Here is a 23,234-nt window from a genome sequence, read left to right as displayed (position 1 = left end):
TTTTTAAATACATTTGCAAATATGTCTAAAAAACAGTTTTTGCTTTGTCATTATTGGGTATTGTGTGTAGATTGATGAGGGGATTCTTTTTTTTAATCCATTTTAGAATACAACTATAACGTAACAAAATTTGGAAAAAGTCAAGGAGTCTGAATACTTTCTGAATGCACTGTAGAGTGCAAACAAAGAAAGCCACATGAGCCTCTGGTTAATAGCAAAATTACCATCTAAATACAGTTGAGACGTCTACAGAGCAGAATTACTGAGAATAGACAATCAAAGATATTTACCCCCTGCACTGGTTGATGTGGCATTGATTCTTGAAATATCACACGCCTTGATGGAACAGTCAATTGAGTCATCTTCCTGCCGACAAACACACACACACACACAGTAAAAACAGACTTCCTATTACAATGATTTCTCATTTGAGATGGTTTGATGAAGAAAAATGGACCCACCTCAGTCTTCCTCTGATGATGCAGAGGTCTCCCCATCTTTCATTGCACTGGCAGGAGACACAACAGAAAGAGAAATGGAAATAAGAGGAACTATTTCAACCCTGTTTCTTTCATATGAAATCAGATGAAAATGTTTAAACAGAGTGTTCATCTAATGTTCTGCATGGTATTCTAGCTATTTAGATTTTAATGTTGTATTTTGGATTTTTACAATCAGTGATATTTCCTGTGGATTGCGGCCACACTCCCAACTAATCAAAATGATTATTGTTGGTCAACTCAGAATGACTCTTTTCGGATCTCACCCTTTTCCAAAGGTGTCACCATAAATTCCAGTTTATTCTACAGGGATTCATTTTAATTTTGTAGAATTGTAGTACACTCTGTGAATAACCTACACTGCTAAACAAAATAAAGGGAACACTAAAATAACACATGCTAGATCTGAATGAATGAAATATTCTTATTAAATACTTTTTTCTTTACATAGTTGAATGTGCTGACAACAAAATCACACAAAAATTATCAATGGTAATCAAATTTATCAACCCATGGAGGTCTGGATTTGGAGTCACACTCAAAATGAAAGTGGAAAACCACACTACAGGCTGATCCAACTTTGATTTAATGTCCTTAAAACAAGTTAAAATGAGGCTCAGTAGTGTGTGTGGCCTCCACGTGCCTGTATGACCTCCCTACAACGCCTGGGCATGCTCCTGATGAGGTGGTGGATGGTCTCCTGAGGGATCTCCTCCCAGACCTGGACTAAAGCATCTGCCAACTCCTAGACAGTCTGTGGTGCAACGTGGCGTTGGTCAATGGAGCGAGACATGATGTCCCAGATGTGCTCAATTGGATTCAGGTCTGGGGACCGGGCGGCCCAGTCCATAGCATCAATGCCTTCCTCTTGCAGGAACTAGACACCGTCTCATGCTACCACTAGAGTGAAAGCACCGCCAGCATTCAAAAGTGACCAAAACATCAGCCAGGAAGCATAGAAACTGAGAAGTGGTCTGTGGTCACCACCTGCAGAACCACTCCTTTATTGGGGGTGTCTTGCTAATTGCCTAAAATTTCCAACTGTTGTCTATTCCATTTGCACAACAGCATGTGCAATTTATTGTCAATCAGTGTTGCTTCCTAAGTGGACAGTTTGATTTCACAGAAGTGTGATTGACTTGGAGTTACATTGTGTTGTTTAAGTGTTCCCTTCATTTTTTGAGCAGTGTATATAACTTTCAAATGTCTTCCTTCATAAACAGGTGTATGATGGAGATGGAAAGAAAACCGTGGCTAAGCAATATTAGGCTATCTAATATCACAACCACATCATGACCCCCATCTCCCAGTTTGATCCTAAAAATAAAAAACTCCATCGCCCACCGTTTGATCCTAATAAACAACACCCCAACTACCACAGTTTGATGTTTAGTGTGTTATCTGAGGGGTGACATCAACTAGGGGCATCTAGTAAAGCAGTAGTTCCAAAACCTGTTTGGGCGGTTGGCCATCATACCAGTGTCTTCCTGAAGTTAGGACTGGGTCAATGCATTTGACCAACTGAGCATCGGAACATCAAGATGTTAGGCTATTGAACAGCTAGATATCTTGGAAAGTAATAGGCTACATTAGGTGCTGTTAAGCAAACCTCCTCCCAAAATAAGTCCAAACCAGGTATCTGGCTACGTAGAAAGACACCCACCCCTGTGTTGACATTTTGAGCACCATCATCTCCAGTGCAAGATATTTCACACACGATGCCATGATTGACCCTTCATGCTCAACTCTGCACATATCCGCCATGGCCGGAAATAGACCAAATTGACGTTGTTTGTGATTTAATTGACTCGTCAATCCATTGAAATTGTGTCCTCAATCTAATACTAAAATTAACAATTTTGTTGGACTTCATTAGCTCCAGTAAGATTGCTAGCTGAATCAAACGTAGTTTGGTGGCCCCTTTGCTCATCTCACCAGACAAAAATTACAACCTTTGTGCATCTTCTTGTGCCATTTTCCAGTTTCAAAACAAATATCCAACACGTGAGAGAGTTGGAAATGTACATGTACATTTTAGTAAATGTTGTTATCCAGAGTGACTTACAGGAGCAATTAGGGCTAAGTGCCTTGCTCAAGGGTACATCGATTCATTTTTCATCTATTCGGCTCGGGGATTCTAACCAACGTTTTGGTTACTGGCCCAACGTTCGTAACTGATAGGCTTTATATACACCACTAACATCCGGAGATATGGTATGTTATAACAAACAATCTCCAGACGTCAGTCAGTTAAGATTTACAACAGAATCTAAAACACACTGGATAAAATATACACCAATCAAGCATATCAACAGAAAAAGCAACGCATCTAACTCAGGGCAAGTTTATAGATGATGAAGCCATTTGGAAAGACATTAGATTGTTTCTATTTATAATAGCAATAAGGCACCTCACCCCTAAGTATAAACATCAGATGGCGCTGATCTGCTTTCACACACAACCTTTACTTTAACCTATTATCTTGAGTGTGGTTTAAAACCACCACTAGGAGACAGCAATCAGTTACATAAAAGACTGGAAACAAATGATCCGTTTTGGTGTTTGCCGGAGCACTACACAGCTGATTCAAATAACCAACGCATCATCAAGATTTTATTATTTGAATCAGCTGTGTAGTGTTAGGACAAAAAAACAAAACGTGCCCCCAGGGGGATCCCAGGACCGTGTTTGGGAAACCCTGAAGTAGGATATAACGAAAGCCCACCGAACATCAGAACAAGTTATCTGGAGGGTTAATCTTGGATCAAAAGTTAAGATGTTGAAGTCCATAGTCCATTGCTGTGCCTAATTCTGCCTATTTACATCATTTAAACACAATTTTTAATGATATCTATTTCCGCAGCAAATTCAATACAGGTCCATTTCTGTCTCTGTCCTAAAACTGAATAGAACTGCAGGTAGCCAGCCTAACATTACGAGCAAAAGTATTGGTTGCTCCTGACTATTCATAACCAATAAGCGCAGTGTTGCTATGCCTTATCGCTGTATTGGTTGGCGGACACGGCTGTCAATTTGTCTCCAACCGATTTACAATGTGGTTCTGTGTAATTACGTCAAACTCGGCCTGGGAACTGCGCGCTTAAAAACATTGCGTCTGCACGATTGCCAGGGCTGGAGAGGAAATTTACCTAGAAAGAAATGCCAAGACGGATTTAGGTTTGGCTTTGCTACGAGGAAAACGAGGAGGCGCTAATTTTTGAAGTGATCAACATATTTTTCATATATTCAAAGGTAAATCCTTGCATATATATATTATATATATAATATATATATATATAAATGGTTGAATATGCTGTTTTAATTGAATTGCCCATTGTAGTAGTTCAGAATGTTGCAAACTGGTTGTTTATGTTGCGGGCATGGATGGGATGGCGAGATCTGCAGTGGAGCTGGTTGTTATTATTATTACACGTTACGCGTGGTCTGATCCTGCGCCACCAGCAGCCGCAGGCAGAAATACGATATGAGAACATCGAATGCGTGATCATAATACTGCCTGCTGACAATATCATCATATGTATTGGTGTAGCGCAAGGTATATTTGCAGTTTTATAGCTAATCTCATGCTATTTTACACATTTTGGCACGAGGCTGGGAAAATGGTGCTGTTTTCGAGCTAATTTCCAGCTAGTCTATACATTTTTCCATGAGGCTGAGAGACAATGTTGAACTTTTTAAACTAATTTCATGTCATTCAAAAAAAAATCATGCTATCTGGGGGACCCGACCTCCGGTGAAATAGCAACCCTGGGTCTGCGGCGGTGTGTGCTATGCCAGTCAACATGTCTACGTCATGTTTATTATTGCTTCTGTGTTGGGTGTTGAATCGCCTGTAGCCTAATCCTATAGTTGACCGTTGTCAAATAATTTATTTGCATGTATCCTATAGACAACTGGCGCTAAAAGACTCGTGTTGCCTTAACATAGCACTTCAACTCCTCTATAGTAGGACTGTTCAAAGTGTGACGCTAAAAGCCAATGCTGAGTAAATACTTTTTCTGCATCATAATGTAAAGACAGATGTTGTCTCAAATAATCACATGTTACTCTACACACAAGACATCATTTTGGACGTGCTTTTACACCTGCATTGTTTGCTGTTTGGGGTTTTAGGCTGGGTTTCTGTACAGCACTTTGAGATATCAGCTGATGTACGAAGGGCTATATAAATACATTTGATTTGATTTGATTTGATTTGGATCATGTAGGGTAGCCTAGTGGTTAGAGCATTGGACTAATAACCGAAAGGTTGCAAGTTCAAATCCCGGAGCTGACAAGGTACAAAATCTGTCGTTCTGCCCTTGAACAGGCAGTTAACCCACTGTTCCTAGGCCGTCATTGAAAATAAGAATTTGTTCTTAACTGACTTGCCTAGTAAAATAAAAAATAAAATCATGAACAAGGTGTGTATGTGCCTACACGGGTGTGTGTATCTTGAATCAACTTCCTTGCATTGCCAAACCGAGGCATCCCCACCAACTGTGGTGGCTAAAGGTCTGCCCTATATACTGTGATCCAGGCAGCCACTGTCTCTGACCAGATTCATATGTGCAAATACACAAGCCCCCCCAATCAGACACACACGTGACACATGATCAGATAAGGGGATTTGAGATTCGGTCTGTTGCTGTCAGTGATGTAACGCATCACTATGCTGTCTGTTGCCACTGAATGAGAGAGAGAGCGGAAACTACATAAAGCCTCCTATTGGGTCTGTGTGCTATGAAGGACAACTAGGGCCGCAAACACAAGGACGCATGCTCCCCAGTCCGTCCATCCGTCTCGCTCTCTGTCTCTCTCTCTGTCCCCTGGCTTCTATCACGATCATCGTCCCTCTCTGTACGACAGAGCGACCGCAGCAGCTCCTCTCCGGTTACGTAAGCAAGGTTGTTGTTTTTATACCAGCGAGGACCTTTTGGCTGGTAAGTGATGTGGCATGTAGTGTGGCACCCAGACTATACCATACCAGACAGCTCAGAACATCAGCCTTCAGGGGCGAGGCTGAGGGGCAGACAGAAACAGGAGAAAGTGATTATGATGATGATGTCAGAAAAACACGGCAGCAGTTTTTGCAAGCTCAGACAGCATTGGCGGATCCCATCCCTGTTATCTTTGGAGAATTATTTGACCGGGTCCGGGTTAGTCTTTTGGACTTATTCATAGCTGTCTTAGATTTTCTTCTGTGACATGAAACAAAGAGACTTTGGTGCAAAGCAGGGTAGAGCCTCCCCTTGCTGTGTTGTTGTTGTTGTTCTAGTGGATGCATTTAGTCTACAAACAAATGATGGGTCTTGAACGAGATCCTTTTCTAGATGAGTGCATCAAAAGATGATCTGGTTTATGAAAATGAGTGGAGGATTCTTCAACGTGTCAGTCAGCCTCTCACCTACGAAACAACCGGTGCAACAGATGAGTTGAACTATAAAATGTTAGATACAAGTGACTATATTCACCTGCTATTTCTATATCTGTTACTCTTTCTGTGCATATGTCACATGGAGACGTAATTAAGCAATAAGGCCAGAGGAGGTGTGGTATATGGCCAATAGACCACGGCTTAGGGCTGTATCCAGGCACTCCGCGTTGCATCGTGTGTAAGAACAGCCCTTAGCTGAGATATATTGGCCATATATCACAAACCCCTGAGGTGCCTTATTGCTATAATAAACTGGTTACCAATGTAATTAGAGTAGTAAAAATAAATGTTTTGTCATACCCGTGGTATATGGTCTGATATACCACGGCAGTCAGCCAATCAGCATTCAGGGCTTGAATCACCCCGTTTATAATATCTCTTAACTGAGAGACCTGGACAAATTATTTTCCATATCTGAATCAAGGGTGGAAAATCATTACTGATAGAGGTGATTTGGAAGGCTAAATTGATTTGTGCAGACAAGGCGGTCTCTCCGTTTGTAATGCACACGAAACTCCGCTCTCATTTCATCTCTCAAGTAACTGACATGCATTGGAAAAGCTTGGGAATGGATCCTTTGGAAGGAAAGTGAGTCAGAAGGCATCTCTTTCACAATACTTGATTTCCCCAAATCAACATCTATCAACTCTGCTGTGTAAGTGTGTGTTTCTATGTGGGTGAGGCGTGCTTGTGTGATATCCCCATGAGACAGAAATAGACCTAGGTAATCTAACCACCCGCTACAGAGTGTGGTTGACTCGTTATCCATTAGCCACAGAACATATTGGATTCATAGAGTACATCGCTGCTTTGACAGTTAACTGTAACTAAATACATCAGATCTGTATTTAGCTCCATATTTCAAGATTCTGTCAGGACAGGCCTTCAACCTGCCAGATAACAGATATACATGTCTCTAACCAAGGCTGTTTGACTAGATGAACCTCATTGCCCCCTCATCGCAACCTCATTTACTGCAAGGTTGAGGTCAAGTTCCCATTCCAATATTCCTTAATGCGTTTCAAGGAGGTAAATGTGGAATTTGAATTAAGTTTACTTCCTCAATTGACTGAATTGAAAGGGAATTGACCACAACCCTGGTTTAGAGTAACAACCTGTTCCTAATTGGAGTCTATGGAGATTGTGGCGATTACTTCGATATGTGCTAAACTCTGCTTTTGGCTCATCCTCACATGTTTGTCCTAGAATGACAGGGAGAAAGGAAAGACTTTGGGGTTAAAGTGTGTGTGGGCAAGACCTTTTTGAGTGGTCTCTTTATGCTCCGGTCCCACACTGTTGGCTCAGAGACAGAAGCCGACAGAGAAAACAAGGGGACGTCTTAAAGGCTTATAGCACACAGCCTTTCCCTTACAAGCCTCTTTGTGTTAACTGTCTAAAGTTCAATTATTTTTAGGCTACTGTGTCTCAGTATAATGATCATGAGATCACAGTCTATGCTTAAACTCAGTATAGAATGCCTGACATTTTTCATCTATCATAAGCTACATACTGTACATATTCATGCTCCACTGCAGAGTAATTTGCCTACTGAACATTAATTCATATGCAGAGAACAAATGGAGGCTAACAGATTTTTGGATCTTACAGTGTGTAAAGATGGACAATGATATGCAGCAAGGCACTCAAGTTAAAATCTCTTTATATCCACACATGGATTATCCTGGACCCAGATCTGTTTGTGCTGTGTTGCCAACAACCTACACAGCGATTAGGTAAAAAAAAAAAGGTTTCGACTATAGACCACCTTCATCAGTGTTTATCTCCTGTGCTCCTGTGCCAGGTGTGTGCCTCCCGCCCCGCCCCCCACCACGGCCCTTACCTGTGTGTTGCGGTGCTTCCCCTGCGAGCCTAGCTGGGCCGGCAGCCCTTTCCTGCACCGCCCCCCCACCCCGCCCCACCCGATGGTCAGGATGACGCGCTCCAAGACCTTCCAGGCCTACCTGCCCAGCTGCCACCGAACCTACAGCTGCATCCACTGCAGAGCGCACCTGGCCAACCACGACGAGCTCATCTCCAAGGTGACTGACTGTTTAACATACCGACCACAACCGTCCATCCCCTAATAATGCTGCTTGCTCTAATAGTGTTTCCCTCAATCTATTCCACATTTCCTTTAAAGAGCCACTGAACACCCCTAAAGGCACATGTTTATCTGTTGCTCATTAGAAAAACTAGATTTTATTCTTGGAGGTGTGTTTCCTGACCGATTCCACGTTTTGGTTAAGGATGTTTGTCCCTCATCAGATACTAGCGTATTTCACTTTCCTCAAAATCCCCAGAATGAATCTAAGATAACTCAAGAAATATGTAATTAAGTTTGACGTTTTTACAGAGGATGTTTTAGTTGCACAATTTTACATCTAACTAAGGTGTTTGGTGCAGTATTTCTCAAGTAAAAAAAAAAATGCGCAACCTGCTGTCTTATGTAAGCAGTCGGAGCTGCTGGGTAGGTCTGTCTCACTGTCTATGCTGCTATTGGATACAGAGCAATCACCGCAGCTGTTCACCCCATGTTAGTGGGCAAAAGGACATCGTCATTTACCCATTGTGACTCACGGATGTTCTTAACTCCTTTTACACAAGACTTCCTTCATAACCAGAATCATCCTATTTCCACTTTGTAGTCAATTTGGACACTAGAATAACTGTTTCTGACTCATATCAATGCCACATAGGCCGTTTTCAAGGAGGTTTGTTGCTTTTTAAAGGCTGTCACACTTTGAAGCCCAGCACCTGGGTGGTGCTCATTAGGGCATACAACTGAAAACGTTTTCAAATGTTTTAAAACAGAACATTTGTGTTTCTTGTTCGACAAGTCCAGATAGACACGGTTTTCTTCTGTTTTGTGCCTAATGAACTTGACCCTGATTCTACTAAGCAAGGGTTTGGTGATCAGCTGAATCAGGTATGTAAGGGAAACTGCCCTAATGTGCAAGTCATTCCCAAGAGAGCGCATGGGAGAACACGCTACTGTTGGGCTCCAGGGCTTACTTGAAAGATGTCCATCTCAACATGACTTTCCTGGTTAAATAAAGGATGACCTGTATAAATACTGTAGTTTTTATAGATTCATTTGAACTTTCAGTGCATTGCACTGTAATAACTAGAAAGGTATTGAGTGCTTGCTGCAGCTGTCTTAAAGCGCTGCTGGCAGACTCCTTCACACTTGGACCTAGTATTACAGCTGACGCTGCACTTTCAGACTGAAAACGAGTGTACCGAGCCTCTGTCGCTCATTTCACCGCCATCTTACTTCTACAGCTTGTGTGTTTGAGTATGACTTTTTCCATGTGCTACACTATGTAAAGTCAACCCTCACCTGTACAAAATCACATGTGTCTGTCAGTCAGTCTTAATTTAAAGGCTAAATCTGGGATATTTCCTGCTGTTCAATGATCATGTCAATGAAGTGGCTTTAATGCTGACTGCTGAGGATACTCCTCCTCCTTTTTAACCTACTCATCTTCTTCTCCTGCAGTCTTTCCAGGGGAGCCAAGGCAGAGCTTATCTGTTCAACTCAGTGTGAGTATCAGTGTGTCTGCATGTAGTTACAGTACAGCCATGATCCAGTCCTCAGCCCGCGAGCACAATCACAATGAAGATGCTCATTTCTACTGTACGAGCATGGTCCCTATCAAGCTCCGTATGAAGTGCCTTTTGGGTAATATCTAGTGTGTGAGTGGGTGTGTTATGACTCAGTATAGACAGGCAACCTTTACGAATCGGAACAGTTTATGAGCTTGCTTTCTCTCTCTCGCTCTCAGGGTGAACGTGGGGTGCGGGCCGGCGGAAGAGAGGGTGTTGCTCACGGGGCTGCATGCTGTGGCAGATATCTACTGTGAGAACTGCAAGACAACTCTGGGTTGGAAATATGTGAGTGTAAGAGTGTTTACGTGTCAGAGGAGGTTAGAGCTGTATCTAGAGTTAGAGAGGATAGGCACATTATTAACTTCATTAATAATACCTTTATTAGCATATAAGATCGTTGTAGGATTGAAACGCTGTGAACTAATAAAGGTTTTGGAACAATTGAGTACATGTTATCGTATTGACATAGATGAGTTCTGGTCTTAATTTTTTTACTATTTTGGGCCCATTATTCCTACCTTAACTGTAACATTACAGTACATAGGCTGACTCAGTAAAGGGATTCCTTGCAGTTTCAATCTTGATCTGAGGGGCATATTTCTCATGATGTAGGGCTATATATTTTCCAAGTACTCAATCAACTTGACCGCCTTCTCCTAGTTCAGAGATGGTGGTCATTCATGATGGACCAGAGCTGGGCTATCCACTCTGAGAACTGTAGTGATTCAAGACCAGTTTGACCAGCAACAATAACAACGGCTTATCCAATCACAAATTAGACAAAGGGTTAGAATTCATTCAAAATAAAAATCTGTTTTTATGTATCGAGACTAAGTAGGCCCTATATCATGTTGCCTATATACTGTATAATTAAGCAATACGGCCTGATGTGGTGTGGTATATGGCCAATATACCATGGCTGAGGACTGTTCTTGGGGACAATGCAAAGCGGAGTGCCTGGACACAGCCCTTAGCCGTGTAATATTGTCCATATACCACAAACCCCCGAGGTGCCTCATTGCTATTAAAAACGGGTTACCAATGTAATTAGAGCAGGAAAAACAAATGTTTTGTCATACATGTGGTATACGGTCTGATATATTACGGCTGTCAGCCAATCAGCATTCAGGGTTCAAACCACCCAGTTTATAATGTAGCCTATATACAGTGCATTCGGAAAGTTTTCAGACTCCTTTACTTTTCCCACATTTTGTGACATTACAGCCTTATTCTAAAATTGATGACATCAATGTTTTTCCTCAATCTACACACAAAACCCATTAAATCACAAAGCGAACACATTTTTAGAAATGTTTGAAAATATTTTACAAATAAAAAAACATACCTTATTTACATAAGTATTCAGACCGTTTGCTATTTTTATTTATTTTACCTTTATTTAACTAGGCAAGTCAGTTAAGAACAAATTATTATTTTCAATGACAGCCTAGGAATAGTGGGTTAACTGCCTGTTCAGGGGCAGAACAACAGATTTGTACCTTGTCAGCGCGGGGACTTGAACTTGCAACCTTCCGGTTACTAGTCCAAAGCTCTAACCACTAGGCTACCCTGCCGCTATGCGACCTGAAATTGAGCTCAGGTGCATCCTGTTTCCATTGATCATGCTTGCGATGTTTCTACAGCTTGATTGAAGTCCACCTGTGGTAAATTCAATAGATTGGACATGATTTGGAAAGGCACACACCTGTCTATACAAGGTCCCACAGTTGACAGTGCATGTCAGAGCAATAACCAAGCCATGAGGTCGAAGGAATTGTTCATAGAACTCAGAGACAGGATTGTGTCAAGGCACAGATCTGGGGAAGGGTGAAGGTCCCCAAGAACACAATGGCCTCCATCATTTATAAATGTAAGAAGTTTGGAACCACCAAGACTCTTCCTAGATCTGTCCCCCCGGCCAAACTGAGCAATCGGGGGAGAAGGGACTTGGTCAGGGAAGTGACCAAGAACCCAAGGGTCACTCTGATTGAGCTCTGGAGTTATTCTGTGGAGATGGGAGAACCTAACAGAAGGACAACCATCTCTGCAGCACCACCAATCAGGACTTTATGGTAGTGGCCAGACAGAAGCCACTCATCAGTAAAAGCCACATGACAGCCTGCTTGGAGTTGGCCAAAAGGCCCCTAAAGGACTCTGACCATGAGAAACAATATTCTCTGGTCTGATGAACCAAGATTGAACTCTTTGGCCTGAATGCCAAGCTTCACGTCTGGAGGAAACCTGGAACCATTCCGACGGTGAAGCATGGTGGTGGCATCATCATGCTGTTTGGATGTTTTTCAGCGGCAGGGACTGGGAGCAAAGTACAGAGAGATCCTTGATGAAAACATGCTCAGGATCTCAAACTGGTTTGAAGGTTCACCTTCCAACAGGACGACGACCCTAAGCACACAGCCAAGACAATGTAGGAGTTGCTTTTCCCATTCTTCTCTGCAGATCCTCTCAAGCTCTGTCAGTTTGGATGGGGAGCGTTGCTGCACAGCTATTTTCAGGTCTCTCCAGAAATGCTCGATCAGGTTCAAGTCCGGGCTCTGGCTGGGACTCTAAAGGACATTCAGACTTATCCCGAAGCCACTCCTTGGTTGTGTGCTTAGGGTCGTTGTCTTGTTGGAAGGTAAACCTTCCTTAGATCTGTGCCTCGACACAATCGTGTCTCTGATCTCTACGGACAATTCCTTCGACATCACGGCTTGGTTTTTGCTCTGAAATGCACTGTCAACTGTGGGACCTTTTTTATATAGGCAGGTGTGTGCCTTTCCAAATCATGCCCAATCATTTGAATTTACCACAGGTGGACTCCAATCAAGTTGTAGAAACATCTCAAGGATGATCAATGGAAACAGGATGGATCGGAGCTCAATTTCGTGTCTCATATAGCAAAGGGGTCTGAATATTTAAGTAAAAATTTATATTTTTTATTTTAATAAATTTGCAATAAAAATCTAAACCTGTTTTCACTTTGTCATTATGGGGTATTGTGTGCAGATTGCTGAGGATTTTTTGTTGTTGTACTTCATCCATTGTAGAATAAGGCTGGAACGTAACAATGTGGAAAAAGTCAAGGGGTCTGAATACTTTCCGAAGGCACTGTGTGTGTTTTATATATACACATTACCAGTTAAACTTTTGGACACACCTACTCATTCGTTTTGTACCTTTTTCTGCATTGTAGAATAATAGTGAAGACATCAACTATGAAATACACAAATGGAATAATGTAGTCAAGTGTTAAGTCAAAATATATTTTATTTTTGAGATTCTTCAAAGTAGCCACCCTTTGCCTTGATGACAGCTTTGCACACTCTTGGCATTCTCTCAACAAGCTTCATGATGAATGCTTTTCCAACAGCCTTGAAGGAGTTCCCTCATATGCTGAGCACGTGTTGGCTGCTTTTCCTTCACTCTGCGATCCAACTCATCCCAAACCTTCCCAATTGGGTTGAGGTCGTGTGATTGTGGAGGCCAGATCATCTTATGCAGCACTCCATCACTCTCCTTCTTGGTCAAATAGCCCTTACACAGCCTGGAGGTGTGTTGGGTCATTGTCCTGTTGAAAAACAAATGATAGTCCCACTAAGCGCAAACCAGATGGGATGGCGTATCGATGCAGAATGCTGTGGTAGTCATGAGGGTTAAGTGTGCCTTGAATTCTAAATGAATCAGACAGTGTCACCAGCAAAGCACACCCTCACCATTCCACCACCTCCATGCTTCATGGTGGGAACCACACATGCAGAGATAATCCGTTCACCTACTCTGCGTCTCACAAAGACATGGAGGTTGGAACCAAAATTTGGACTCATCAGTCCAAAGGACAGATTTCCACCAGTCTAATGTCCATTGCTCGTGTTTCTTGGCCCAAGCAAGTCTCTTCTTCTTATTGGTGTCCATTAGTAGTGGTTTCTTTGCAATAATTTGACCATGAAGGCCTGATTTACGCAGTCTCGTCTGAACTGTTGATGTGTCTGTTACTTGAACTCTGTGACGCATTTATTTGGGCTGCAATCTGAGGTGCAGTTAATTCTAATGAACTTATCCTCTGCCGCAGAGGTAACTCTGGGTCTTCCTTTCCTGTGGCAGTCCTCATGAGAGCCAGTTTCAACATAGTCCTGGATGATATTAGCGACTGCACTTGAAGATTTCAAAGCTTTTGAATTTTTCCAGATTGACTGACCTTCATGTCTTAGTAATGAGGGACTGTTGTTTCTCTTTGCTTATTTGAGCTGTTCTTGCCATAATATGGACTTGGTCTTTTACCAAATACGGCTATCCTCTGTATACCACCCCTACCTTGTTACAACACAACTGATTGGCTCAAACGCAATTGAGAAGGAAATAAATTCCACAAATGAACTTTTAACATGGCACACCTGTTAATTGAAATGCATTCCAGGTGACTACCTCATGAAGCTGGTTGATAGAAGGCCAAGAATGTGCAAAGCTGTCAAAGGAAAAGGGGGGCTCCCTTGAATAATCTAAAATATGTTTTGATTTGTTTTAATATATATATATTTTTTTTTACTACATGAGTCCATTTGTGTTATTTCATAGTTGTAATGTCTTCTCTATTATTCTACAATGTAGAAAATAGTAAAAATAAAGAAAAACCCTTGAATGAGTAGGTGTCTGAACTTTTGACTAGTTTCGTGTGTAATAAATATATAAACTAAGCAAAAAAAAAAAGTCCCTTTTTCATGACCCTGTCTTTCAAAGATAATTCGAAAAGATCCAAATAACTTCACAGATCTTCATTGTAAAGGGTTTAAACACTGTTTCCCATGCTTGTTCAATGAACCATAAACAATTAATGAACATGCACCTGTGGAACGGTCGTTATGACACTAACAGCTTACAGACGGTAGGCAATTAAGGTCACAGTTATGAAAACTTAGGACACTAAAAGTGGCCTTTCTACTGACTCTGAAAAACACCAAAAGAAAGATGCCCAGGGTCCCTGCTCATCTGTGTGAAGGTGCCTTACGCCTGCTGCAAGGAGGCATTAAATTGCAATGTCCGTACTGTGAGACTCCTAAGGCAGCTACAGGGAGACAGGACGGACAGCTGATCGTCCTCGCAGTGACAAACCACGTGTAACAACACCTGCACAGGATCGGTACATCCAAACATCACACCTGCGGGACAGGTACAGGATGGCAACAACAACTGCCCGAGTTACACCAGGAACGCACAATCCCTCCATCAGTGCTCAGACTGTCCGCAATAGGCGGAGAGAGGCTGGACTGCGGCCTTGTAGCCTTGTTGTAAGGCAGGTCCTCACCAGACATCACCGGCAACAACGTCGCTTATGGGCACAAACCCACCGTCGCTGGACCAGACAGGAATGGCAAAAAGTGCTCTTCACTGACGAGTCGTGGTTTTGTCTCACCAGGGGTGATGGTCAGATTTGCGTTTATCGTCGAAGGAATGAGCGTTACACCGAGGCCTGTACTCTGGAGCGGGATCCATTTGGAGGTGGAGGGTCCGTCATGGTCTGGGGCGGTGTGTCACAGCATCATCGGACTGAGCTTGTTGTCATTGCAGACAATCTCAACGCTGTGCGTTACAGGGAAGACAACCTCCTCCCTCATGTGGTACCCTTCCTGCAGGCTCATCCTGACATGATCCTCCAGCATGACAATGCCACCAGCCATACTGCTCGTTCTGTGCTTGATTTCCTGCAAGACAGGAATGTCAGTGTTCTGTCATGGCCAGAAATATCCGGGAACTTGCAGGTGCCTTGGTGGAAGAGTGGGGTAACATCTCACAGCAAGAACTGGCAAATCTGGTGCAGTCCATGAGGAGGAGATGCTCATCAGTACTTAGTATGTGGTGTGGCCACCAGCTGCATTGACTGTTACTTTAGATTTTGACCCCCCCTTTGTTCAGGGACACATTATTCAATTTCTGTTAGTCACATGTCTGTGGAACTTGTTCAGTTTATGCCTCAGTTGTTGAATCTTATGTTCATACAAGTATTTACACATGTTAAGTTTGCTGAAAATAAACGGAGTTGACAGTGAGAGGAAGTTTTTTTTGCTGAGTATGTGTGTATGTGTGTGTGTGTATATATATATATATATATATATATATATATAAATACAGTTGAAGTCGGAAGTTTACATACACCTTAGCCAAATACATTTAAACTCAGTTTTTCACAATTCCTGAATTTTAATCATAGTAAAAATTCCCCGTCTTAGGTCAGTTAGGATCACCACTTTATTTTAAAAATGTGCAATGTCAGAATAATAGTAGAGAGAATGATTTATTTCAGCTTTTATTTATTTCATCACATTCTCAGTGGGTCAGAAGTTTACATACACTCAATTAGTATTTGCTAGCATTGCCTTTAAATTGTTTAACTTGGGTCAAACGTTTCGCGTAGCCTTCCACAAGCTTCCCACAATAGATTGACAGAGCCGGTGTTACTGAGTCAGGTTTGTAGGCCTCCTTGCTCGCACACGCTTTTTCAGTTCTGCTCACAAAATTTCTACAGGATTGAGGTCAGGGCTTTGTGATGTCCACTCCAATACCTTGACTTTGTTGTCCTTAAGCTGTTTTGCCACAACTTTGGAAGTATGCCCATTTGCGACCAAGCTTTAACTTCATGACCGATGTCTTGAGATGTTGCTTCAATATATCCACATAATTTTCCTTCTTCATGAAGCCATCTATTTTGTGAAGTGCACCAGCCCCTCTTGCAGCAAAGCACCCTCACAACATGATGCTGCCACCCCTGTGCTTCACGGTTGCGATGGCGTTCTTCAGCTTGCAAGCATCCCTCTTTTTCCTCCAAACATAACGATGGTCATTATGGCCAAACAGTTATATTTTTGTTTCATCAGACCAGAGGACATTTCTCCAAAAAGTAAGATCTTTGTCCCCATGTGCCATTTGCAAACTGTAGTCTGGCTTTTTTATGGCGGTTTTGGAGCAGTGGCTTCTTCCTTGCAGAGCGGCCTTTCAGGTTATGTCGTTATAGGACTAATTTTACTCTGGATATAGATACTTTTGTACCTGTTTCCTCCAGCATCTTCACACGGTCCTTTGCTGTTGTTCTGGGATTGATTTGCACTTTTCACACCAAAGTACGTTGATCTCTAAGAGACGGCTGCGTGGTCCCATGGTGTTTATACTTGCGTGCTATTGTTTGTACAGATTAATGTGGTACCTTCAAGCATTTGGAAATTGCTCCCAAGGATGAACCAGACATGTGGAGGTCTACCATTTTTTTTCTGGGGTCTTGGCTGATTTCTTTTGATTTTCCCACGATGTCAAGAAAAGAGGCACTGAGTTTGAAGGTAGGCCTTGAAGTACATCCACAGGTATACCTCCAATTGACTCAAATGATGTCAATTAGCCTATCAGAAGCTTCTAAAGCCATGACATCATTTACTGGAATTTTCCAAGCTGTTTAAAGGCACAGTCAACGTAGTGTATGTAAACTTCTGACCCACTGGAATTGTGATACAGTGAAATATAAGTTAAATAATCTGTCTGTTAACAATTGTTGGAAAAATGACTTATGTCATGCACAAAGTAGATGTCCTAACCGACTTGCTAAAACTGTAGTTTGTTATCAAGAAATTTGTGGAGTAGTTGAAAAAACGAGTTTTAATGACTCCAATCCAAGTGTATGTTAACTTCAACTGTGTGTGTGTGTGTGTGTGTGTGTGTGTGTGTATATATATATATATACTGCTCAAAAAATAAAGGGAACACTAAAATAAAACATCCTAGATCAGAATGAATGAATGAAATATTCTTATTAAATACTTTTTTCTTTACATAGTTGAATGTGCTGACAACAAAATCACACAAAAATTATCAATGGAAATCAAATTTATCAACCCATGGAGGTCTGGATTTGGAGTCACACTCAATGTATAGACTCCCCTTTTTTCTACTGTGTTATTGACTTGTTAATTGTTAACTCCATGTGTAACTCTGTGTTGTCTGTTCACACTGCTATGTTTTATCTTGGCCAGGTCGCAGTTGCAAATGAGAACTTGTTCTCAACTAGCCTACCTGGTTAAATAAAGGTGAAATAAAAAATAAATTTAAAAAATGAAAGTGGAAAAGCACACTACAGGCTGATCCAACTTTGATGTAATGTCCTTAAAACAAGTCAAAAATGAGGCTCAGTAGTGTGTGTGGCCTCCACGTGCCTGTATGACCTCCCTACAACGCCTGGGAATGCTCCTGATGAGGTGGCGGATGGTCTCCTGAGGGATCTCCTCCCAGACCTGGACCAAAGCATCCGCCAACTCCTAGACAGTCTGTGGTGCAACGTGGCGTTGGTGGATGGAGCGAGACATGATGTCCCAGATGTGCTCAATTGGATTCAGGTCTGGGGAATGGGCGGGCCAGTCCATAGCATTAATGCCTTCCTCTTGCAGGAACTGCTGACACACTCCAGCCACATGAGGTCTAGCATTGTCTTGCATTAGGAGGAACCTAGGGCCAACCGCACCAGCATATGATCTCACAAGGGGTCTGAGGATCTCATCTCGGTACCTAATGGCAGTCAGGCTACCTCTGGCGAGCACATGGAGGCCCCCCAAAGAAATGCCACCCCACACCATGACTGTCCCACCGCCAAACTGGTCATGCTGGAGGATGTTGCAGGCAGCAGAACGTTCTCCACGGCGTCTCCAGACTGTCACGTCTGTCACATGTGCTCAGTGTGAACCTGCTTTCATCTGTGAAGAGCACAGGGCGCCAGTGGCGAATTTGCCAATCTTGGTGTTCTCTGGCAAATGCCAAACGTCCTGCACGGTGTTGGGCTGTAAGCACAACCCCCACCTGTGGACGTCGGGCCCTCATACCACCCTCATGGTGTCTGTTTCTGACCGTTTGAGCAGACACATGCACATTTGTGGCCTGCTGGAGGTCATTTTGCAGGGCTCTGGCAGTGCTCCTCCTGCTCCTCCTTGCACAAAGGTGGAGGTAGCGGTCCTGCTGCTGGGTTGTTGCCCTCCTACGGCCTCCTCCACGTCTCCTGATGTACTGGCCTATCTCCTGGTAGCGCCTCCATGCTCTGGACACTACGCTGACAGACACAGCAAACCTTCTTGCCACAGCTCACATTGATGTTCCATCCTGGATGAGCTGCACTACCTGAGCCACTTGTGTGGGTTGTAGATTCCGTCTCATGCTACCACTAGAGTGAAAGCACCGCCAGCATTCAAAAGTGACCAAAACATCAGCCAGGAAGCATAGGAACTGAGAAGTGGTCTGTGGTCACCACCTGCAGAACCACTCCTTTATTGGGGGTGTCTTGCTAATTGCCTATAATTTCCACCTGTTGTCTATTCCATTTGCACAACAGCATGTGAAGTTTATTGTCAATCAGTGTTGCTTCCTAAGTGGACAGTTTGATTTCACAGAAGTGTGATTGACTTGGAGTTACATTGTGTTGTTTAAGTGTTCCCTTTATTTTTTTGAGCAGTATATACAGTGCCTTGCGAAAGTATTCGGCCCCCTTGAACTTTGCGACCTTTTGCCACATTTCAGGCTTCAAACATAAAGATATAAAACTGTATTTTTTTGTGAAGAATCAACAACAAGTGGGACACAATCATGAAGTGGAACGACATTTATTGGATATTTCAAACTTTTTTAACAAATCAAAAACTTAAAAATTGGGCGTGCAAAATTATTCAGCCCCCTTAAGTTAATACTTTGTAGCGCCACCTTTTGCTGCGATTACAGCTGTAAGTCGCTTGGGGTATGTCTCTATCAGTTTTGCACATCGAGAGACATTTTTTCCCATTCCTCCTTGCAAAACAGCTCGAGCTCAGTGAGGTTGGATGGAGAGCATTTGTGAACAGCAGTTTTCAGTTCTTTCTACAGATTCTCGATTGGATTCAGGTCTGGACTTTGACTTGGCCATTCTAACACCTGGATATGTTTATTTTTGAACCATTCCATTGTAGATTTTGCTTTATGTTTTGGATCAGTCTTGTTGGAAGACAAATCTCTGTCCCAGTCTCAGGTCTTTTGCAGACTCCATCAGGTTTTCTTTCAGAATGGTCCTTTATTTGGCTCCATCCATCTTCCCATCAATTTTAACCATCTTCCCTGTCCCTGCTGAAGAAAAGCAGGCCCAAACCATGATGCTGCCACCACCATGTTTGACAGTGGGGATGGTGTGTTCAGGGTGATGAGCTGTGTTGCTTTTACGCCAAACATAACGTTTTGCATTGTTGCCAAAAAGTTCAATTTTGGTTTCATCTGACCAGAGCACCTTCTTCCACATGTTTGGTGTCTCCCAGGTGGCTTGTGGCAAACTTTAAATGACACTTTTTATGGATATCTTTAAGAAATGGCTTTCTTCTTGCCACTCTTCCATAAAGGCCAGATTTGTGCAATATACGACTGATTGTTGTCCTATGGACAGTGTCCCACCTCAGCTGTAGATCTCTGCAGTTCATCCAGAGTGATCATGGGCCTCTTGGCTGCATCTCTGATCAGTCTTCTCCTTGTATGAGCTGAAAGTTTAGAGGGACGGCCAGGTCTTGGTAGATTTGCAGTGGTCTGATACTCCTTCCATTTCAATATTATCGTTTGCACAGTGCTCCTTGGGATGTTTAAAGCTTGGGAAATCTTTTTGTATCCAAATCCGGCTTTAAACTTCTTCACAACAGTATCTCGGACCTGCCTGGTGTGTTCCTTGTTCTTCATGATGCTCTCTGCGCTTTTAACGGACCTCTGAGACTATCACAGTGCAGGTGCATTTATATGGAGACTTGATTACACACAGGTGGATTGTATTTATCATCATTAGTCATTTAGGTCAACATTGGATCATTCCGAGATTCTCACTGAACTTCTGGAGAGAGTTTGCTGCACTGAAAGTAAAGGGTCTGAATAATTTTGCACGCCCAATTTTTCAGTTTTTGATTTGTTAAAAAAGTTTGAAATATCCAATAAATGTCGTTCCACTTCATGATTGTGTCCCACTTGTTGATTCTTCACAAAAAAATACAGTTTTATATCTTTGTTTGAAGCCTGAAATGTGGCAAAAGGTCGCAAAGTTCAAGGGGGCCGAATACTTTCGCAAGGCACTGTATATATATTTATATATATATATATGTATGTGCATTCAGAAGTTGCATTTTTGTCCATCCCCAGTTTTAACATTGGAATGTGATACAAAACGAGACAATGATGTGCTTTAGGACCATGCGGATGCCTCTAAGCGATCGGGTGGGCTGTTGAGTGTTTTTCCAACTGGATAAAAAAAACTTCTGTCCTCCCCACTTCTAAAAGCAGTTGCTCCCCTGTGTATATATATTTTAGTAATAGATGTGGACAGCTTTATATTTTCACTGAAATATAATTGCGCCTCCATGTTCAGTGCTTAGTAAAGGTGGTATTTCTAGCAGCAGGTCAATGTGGAACACACAGCCACTCCACATACCAGCTGTCCCGTTTATCAGCATGGCTTTATGCCTGGTAGTCACTGCCACTTCCCCCCTTCAGACCCATATGTGTGTGTGTGGGGGTGGGGGGGGTTGTTATGACTCACACACACATACCTCACACGTCTGTCCAGATATAACGAAACGTGGGGCGAGTCCATTAATATCCCTGACACGGTTGTTTCTACACCGTCGTCGAGTTCCAGAGGCACTTGACTGAGTGGAATTCCAGAACGTGAAACCTGATAATGTCTCTCTGCTTGAATAGGAAAGACTAAACAGGATATTGAGATGTACAGTAAAAACACATTTGATTACATTTGTAATCTGCAGTGGCCTACAGCACTCCTTGCAATGCTCCATTATATAACGTAGTTCAGTAAGGTTGGAGGTGAAATCAGAGGACAGTGTTTTCAGTGGCAATGAGTGAAGTTTCTCATCCTGGAAAAGCCTAATCTTCTCTCCCCTTTCCCTCCATCTCTCTCCCCTTTCCCTCCATCTCTCCCTCCTTCTCTCTCCCTCACCCTGTCTCTTCCCCCACCCTGACACTCCCCTACAGGAGCATGCCTTTGAGAGCAGTCAGAAGTACAAGGAGGGGAAGTTCATCATCGAGCTGGCCCACATGATCAAGGACAACGGCTGGGACTGAAAGACGAAGCGCCGTCCTTGACTCAGTTAGGGGTTGAATGGGGGTGGATGGGAGGGAAGGGGGTGAGTGTGTGACTTTGATTTACCATGGACCTCTGTCCTCCCCTCCTGATGACACACCAGCAGCCTCCAGGGTGGAGGTAGTAGGGGAGTGTGTGTGTGTGGCTGTAGTAGCAGCCTGACCTGTCCCTCTGGGTTCTGTGTGTGTCTGGACTGGAGGAGGATGTCATTGGGGATGGATGGACACCACCAGACACACGCACAATGGTAAGCAAACACACACACATGTGCACACACACAAACAAACAAACATGCATGTCCCAGACCAACATCCCAGCCTGATGTGTAGCTCTTCAGATGGAGAGCCAGGCCAAGGCCAGTTTTGTTGTGTTACTATCTATGTTAGGGCTGGCTGGCCTGCAGTGTGAGGAGAGACCAGGCCCTGGCAGGGTCAGTAGCCTTGGGTTAAAGAGTTGATGGGAGCTCTTGTCTGTATGTGAATGAGATGGCCTAAAATGATTATCCCCAAATCCATCTGATCTAATCCACCCAATGCCGTGCCAGTTGGGACAGCGATGAGGCCTCTGGGGGCTGGGTGAGGGAAGGGTTAAGGGGAGGAGGATGAGGGAGAGGGCAGGTCCTGATTCTGGATTCTAGTCCACCCTGGTTGTGAGGTTGTAGTAGCAGCTGGTTGCACAGCTGTGTGATCCACTCTAGGTTTCAGCGGCAGCAGTTGTTGTTGTGAAAGTCAGGATGATAAGGAGTGTGGAGGATTTAAGTCTAAACTCTGAGAAGAATCTGCTCAGTCAGTGTTTCGTCTTTCTCCATCATCCGTAGATGCCTGAAATCATGTCTTGTGATGTTTGGATCCTTCATGTGTTGTGTCTGATGTAAGTCAGGATACATCTACCATCACCACTATGGATTAAATTGAACATCTTTGACTTTTGAAGCTCTGACTTGAACAGGCTTGGAGATTGGTTCTAGTGGTTTGGCCACTGAAGCAGTTAGGATGTGGAGGCCTTTAGGAGATTCTCTTATGGCGTTTTGAAAGGTTGATGTTCTGAAGCTTTCTTTCAGTCTGGGATGACAATAGCAGTTCATAGATTGTTACACACACTAATTTACTATCTGGCCCTCACTTAAAACACTGAACAGCAAAGCTGTACAGTGGACCTGTGGATTTTCTGAACAGAAGCCAACTAAGCAACACAACTAATCAAACTAACGTCCCTGGTTTCCACGGCAACTGACTGGCAGTCGAGACTTCCAATCAGAGGCTGTAGACGTCCCTAGCACAACCAAAGAACCCACCCATCTACCATAAATTGACCAAACACACACACATAATATATATAAAAAATGTTTGCTTGGGTCAAAATGTTGCCAAACGTGGGGTTGAGAATTGTTGTTAAAAGCCAAGGTTATGGATAGCCTTTCTCTTTTTGTGATATAATGCATTATGATTTTTGTAAATGACAGATCTTAATATACAGTGCCTTCGGGAAAATATTCAGACCCCTAGACTTTTCCCACATTTTGTTAGGTTCCAGCCTTATTCTAAAATGGATGACATTGATGGGGGGGGACAAT

General features: G+C 42.9%; 1 protein-coding gene across 2 annotated transcripts; it reads left to right on the top strand.

Moving 5' to 3' along the window:
- The first annotated feature begins 3,570 nt into the window (after positions 1 to 3,570).
- LOC115136918 (protein yippee-like 2) lies at positions 3,571 to 23,223 on the top strand. 2 transcript variants are annotated; one of them, XM_029672830.2, is made up of 5 exons: positions 3,571 to 3,752; positions 7,739 to 7,976; positions 9,437 to 9,480; positions 9,723 to 9,831; positions 21,553 to 23,223. In XM_029672830.2, the coding sequence occupies exons 2-5, from the start codon at positions 7,860 to 7,862 to the stop codon at positions 21,640 to 21,642; spliced, it is 360 nt and encodes a 119-aa protein (XP_029528690.1). In that variant the 5' UTR covers positions 3,571 to 3,752; positions 7,739 to 7,859; the 3' UTR covers positions 21,643 to 23,223. The 2 variants fall into 2 exon arrangements, with proteins under 2 accessions (XP_029528690.1, XP_029528691.1); XM_029672831.2 differs by lacking the exon at positions 3,571 to 3,752 and adding an exon at positions 5,248 to 5,443.
- Positions 23,224 to 23,234: the final 11 nt, after the last annotated feature.

This window comes from Oncorhynchus nerka, linkage group LG11, assembly GCF_034236695.1.
Source record: "Oncorhynchus nerka isolate Pitt River linkage group LG11, Oner_Uvic_2.0, whole genome shotgun sequence".
Lineage (NCBI taxonomy): Eukaryota > Metazoa > Chordata > Actinopteri > Salmoniformes > Salmonidae > Oncorhynchus > Oncorhynchus nerka.
The sequence above is the reverse complement of the archived record's forward strand: the minus strand, read 5'-3'. Positions and strand labels throughout refer to the sequence as shown.

Coding starts and splice junctions, on each gene's coding strand:
- LOC115136918 (XM_029672830.2), top strand. CDS start 7,860: ATGGTCAGGATGACGCGCTCCAAGACCTTCCAGGCCTACCTGCCCAGC. Junction 7,977..9,436: donor ACGACGAGCTCATCTCCAAG/GTGACTGACTGT, acceptor CTTCTCCTGCAG/TCTTTCCAGGGGAGCCAAGG. Junction 9,481..9,722: donor GCTTATCTGTTCAACTCAGT/GTGAGTATCAGT, acceptor TCTCGCTCTCAG/GGTGAACGTGGGGTGCGGGC.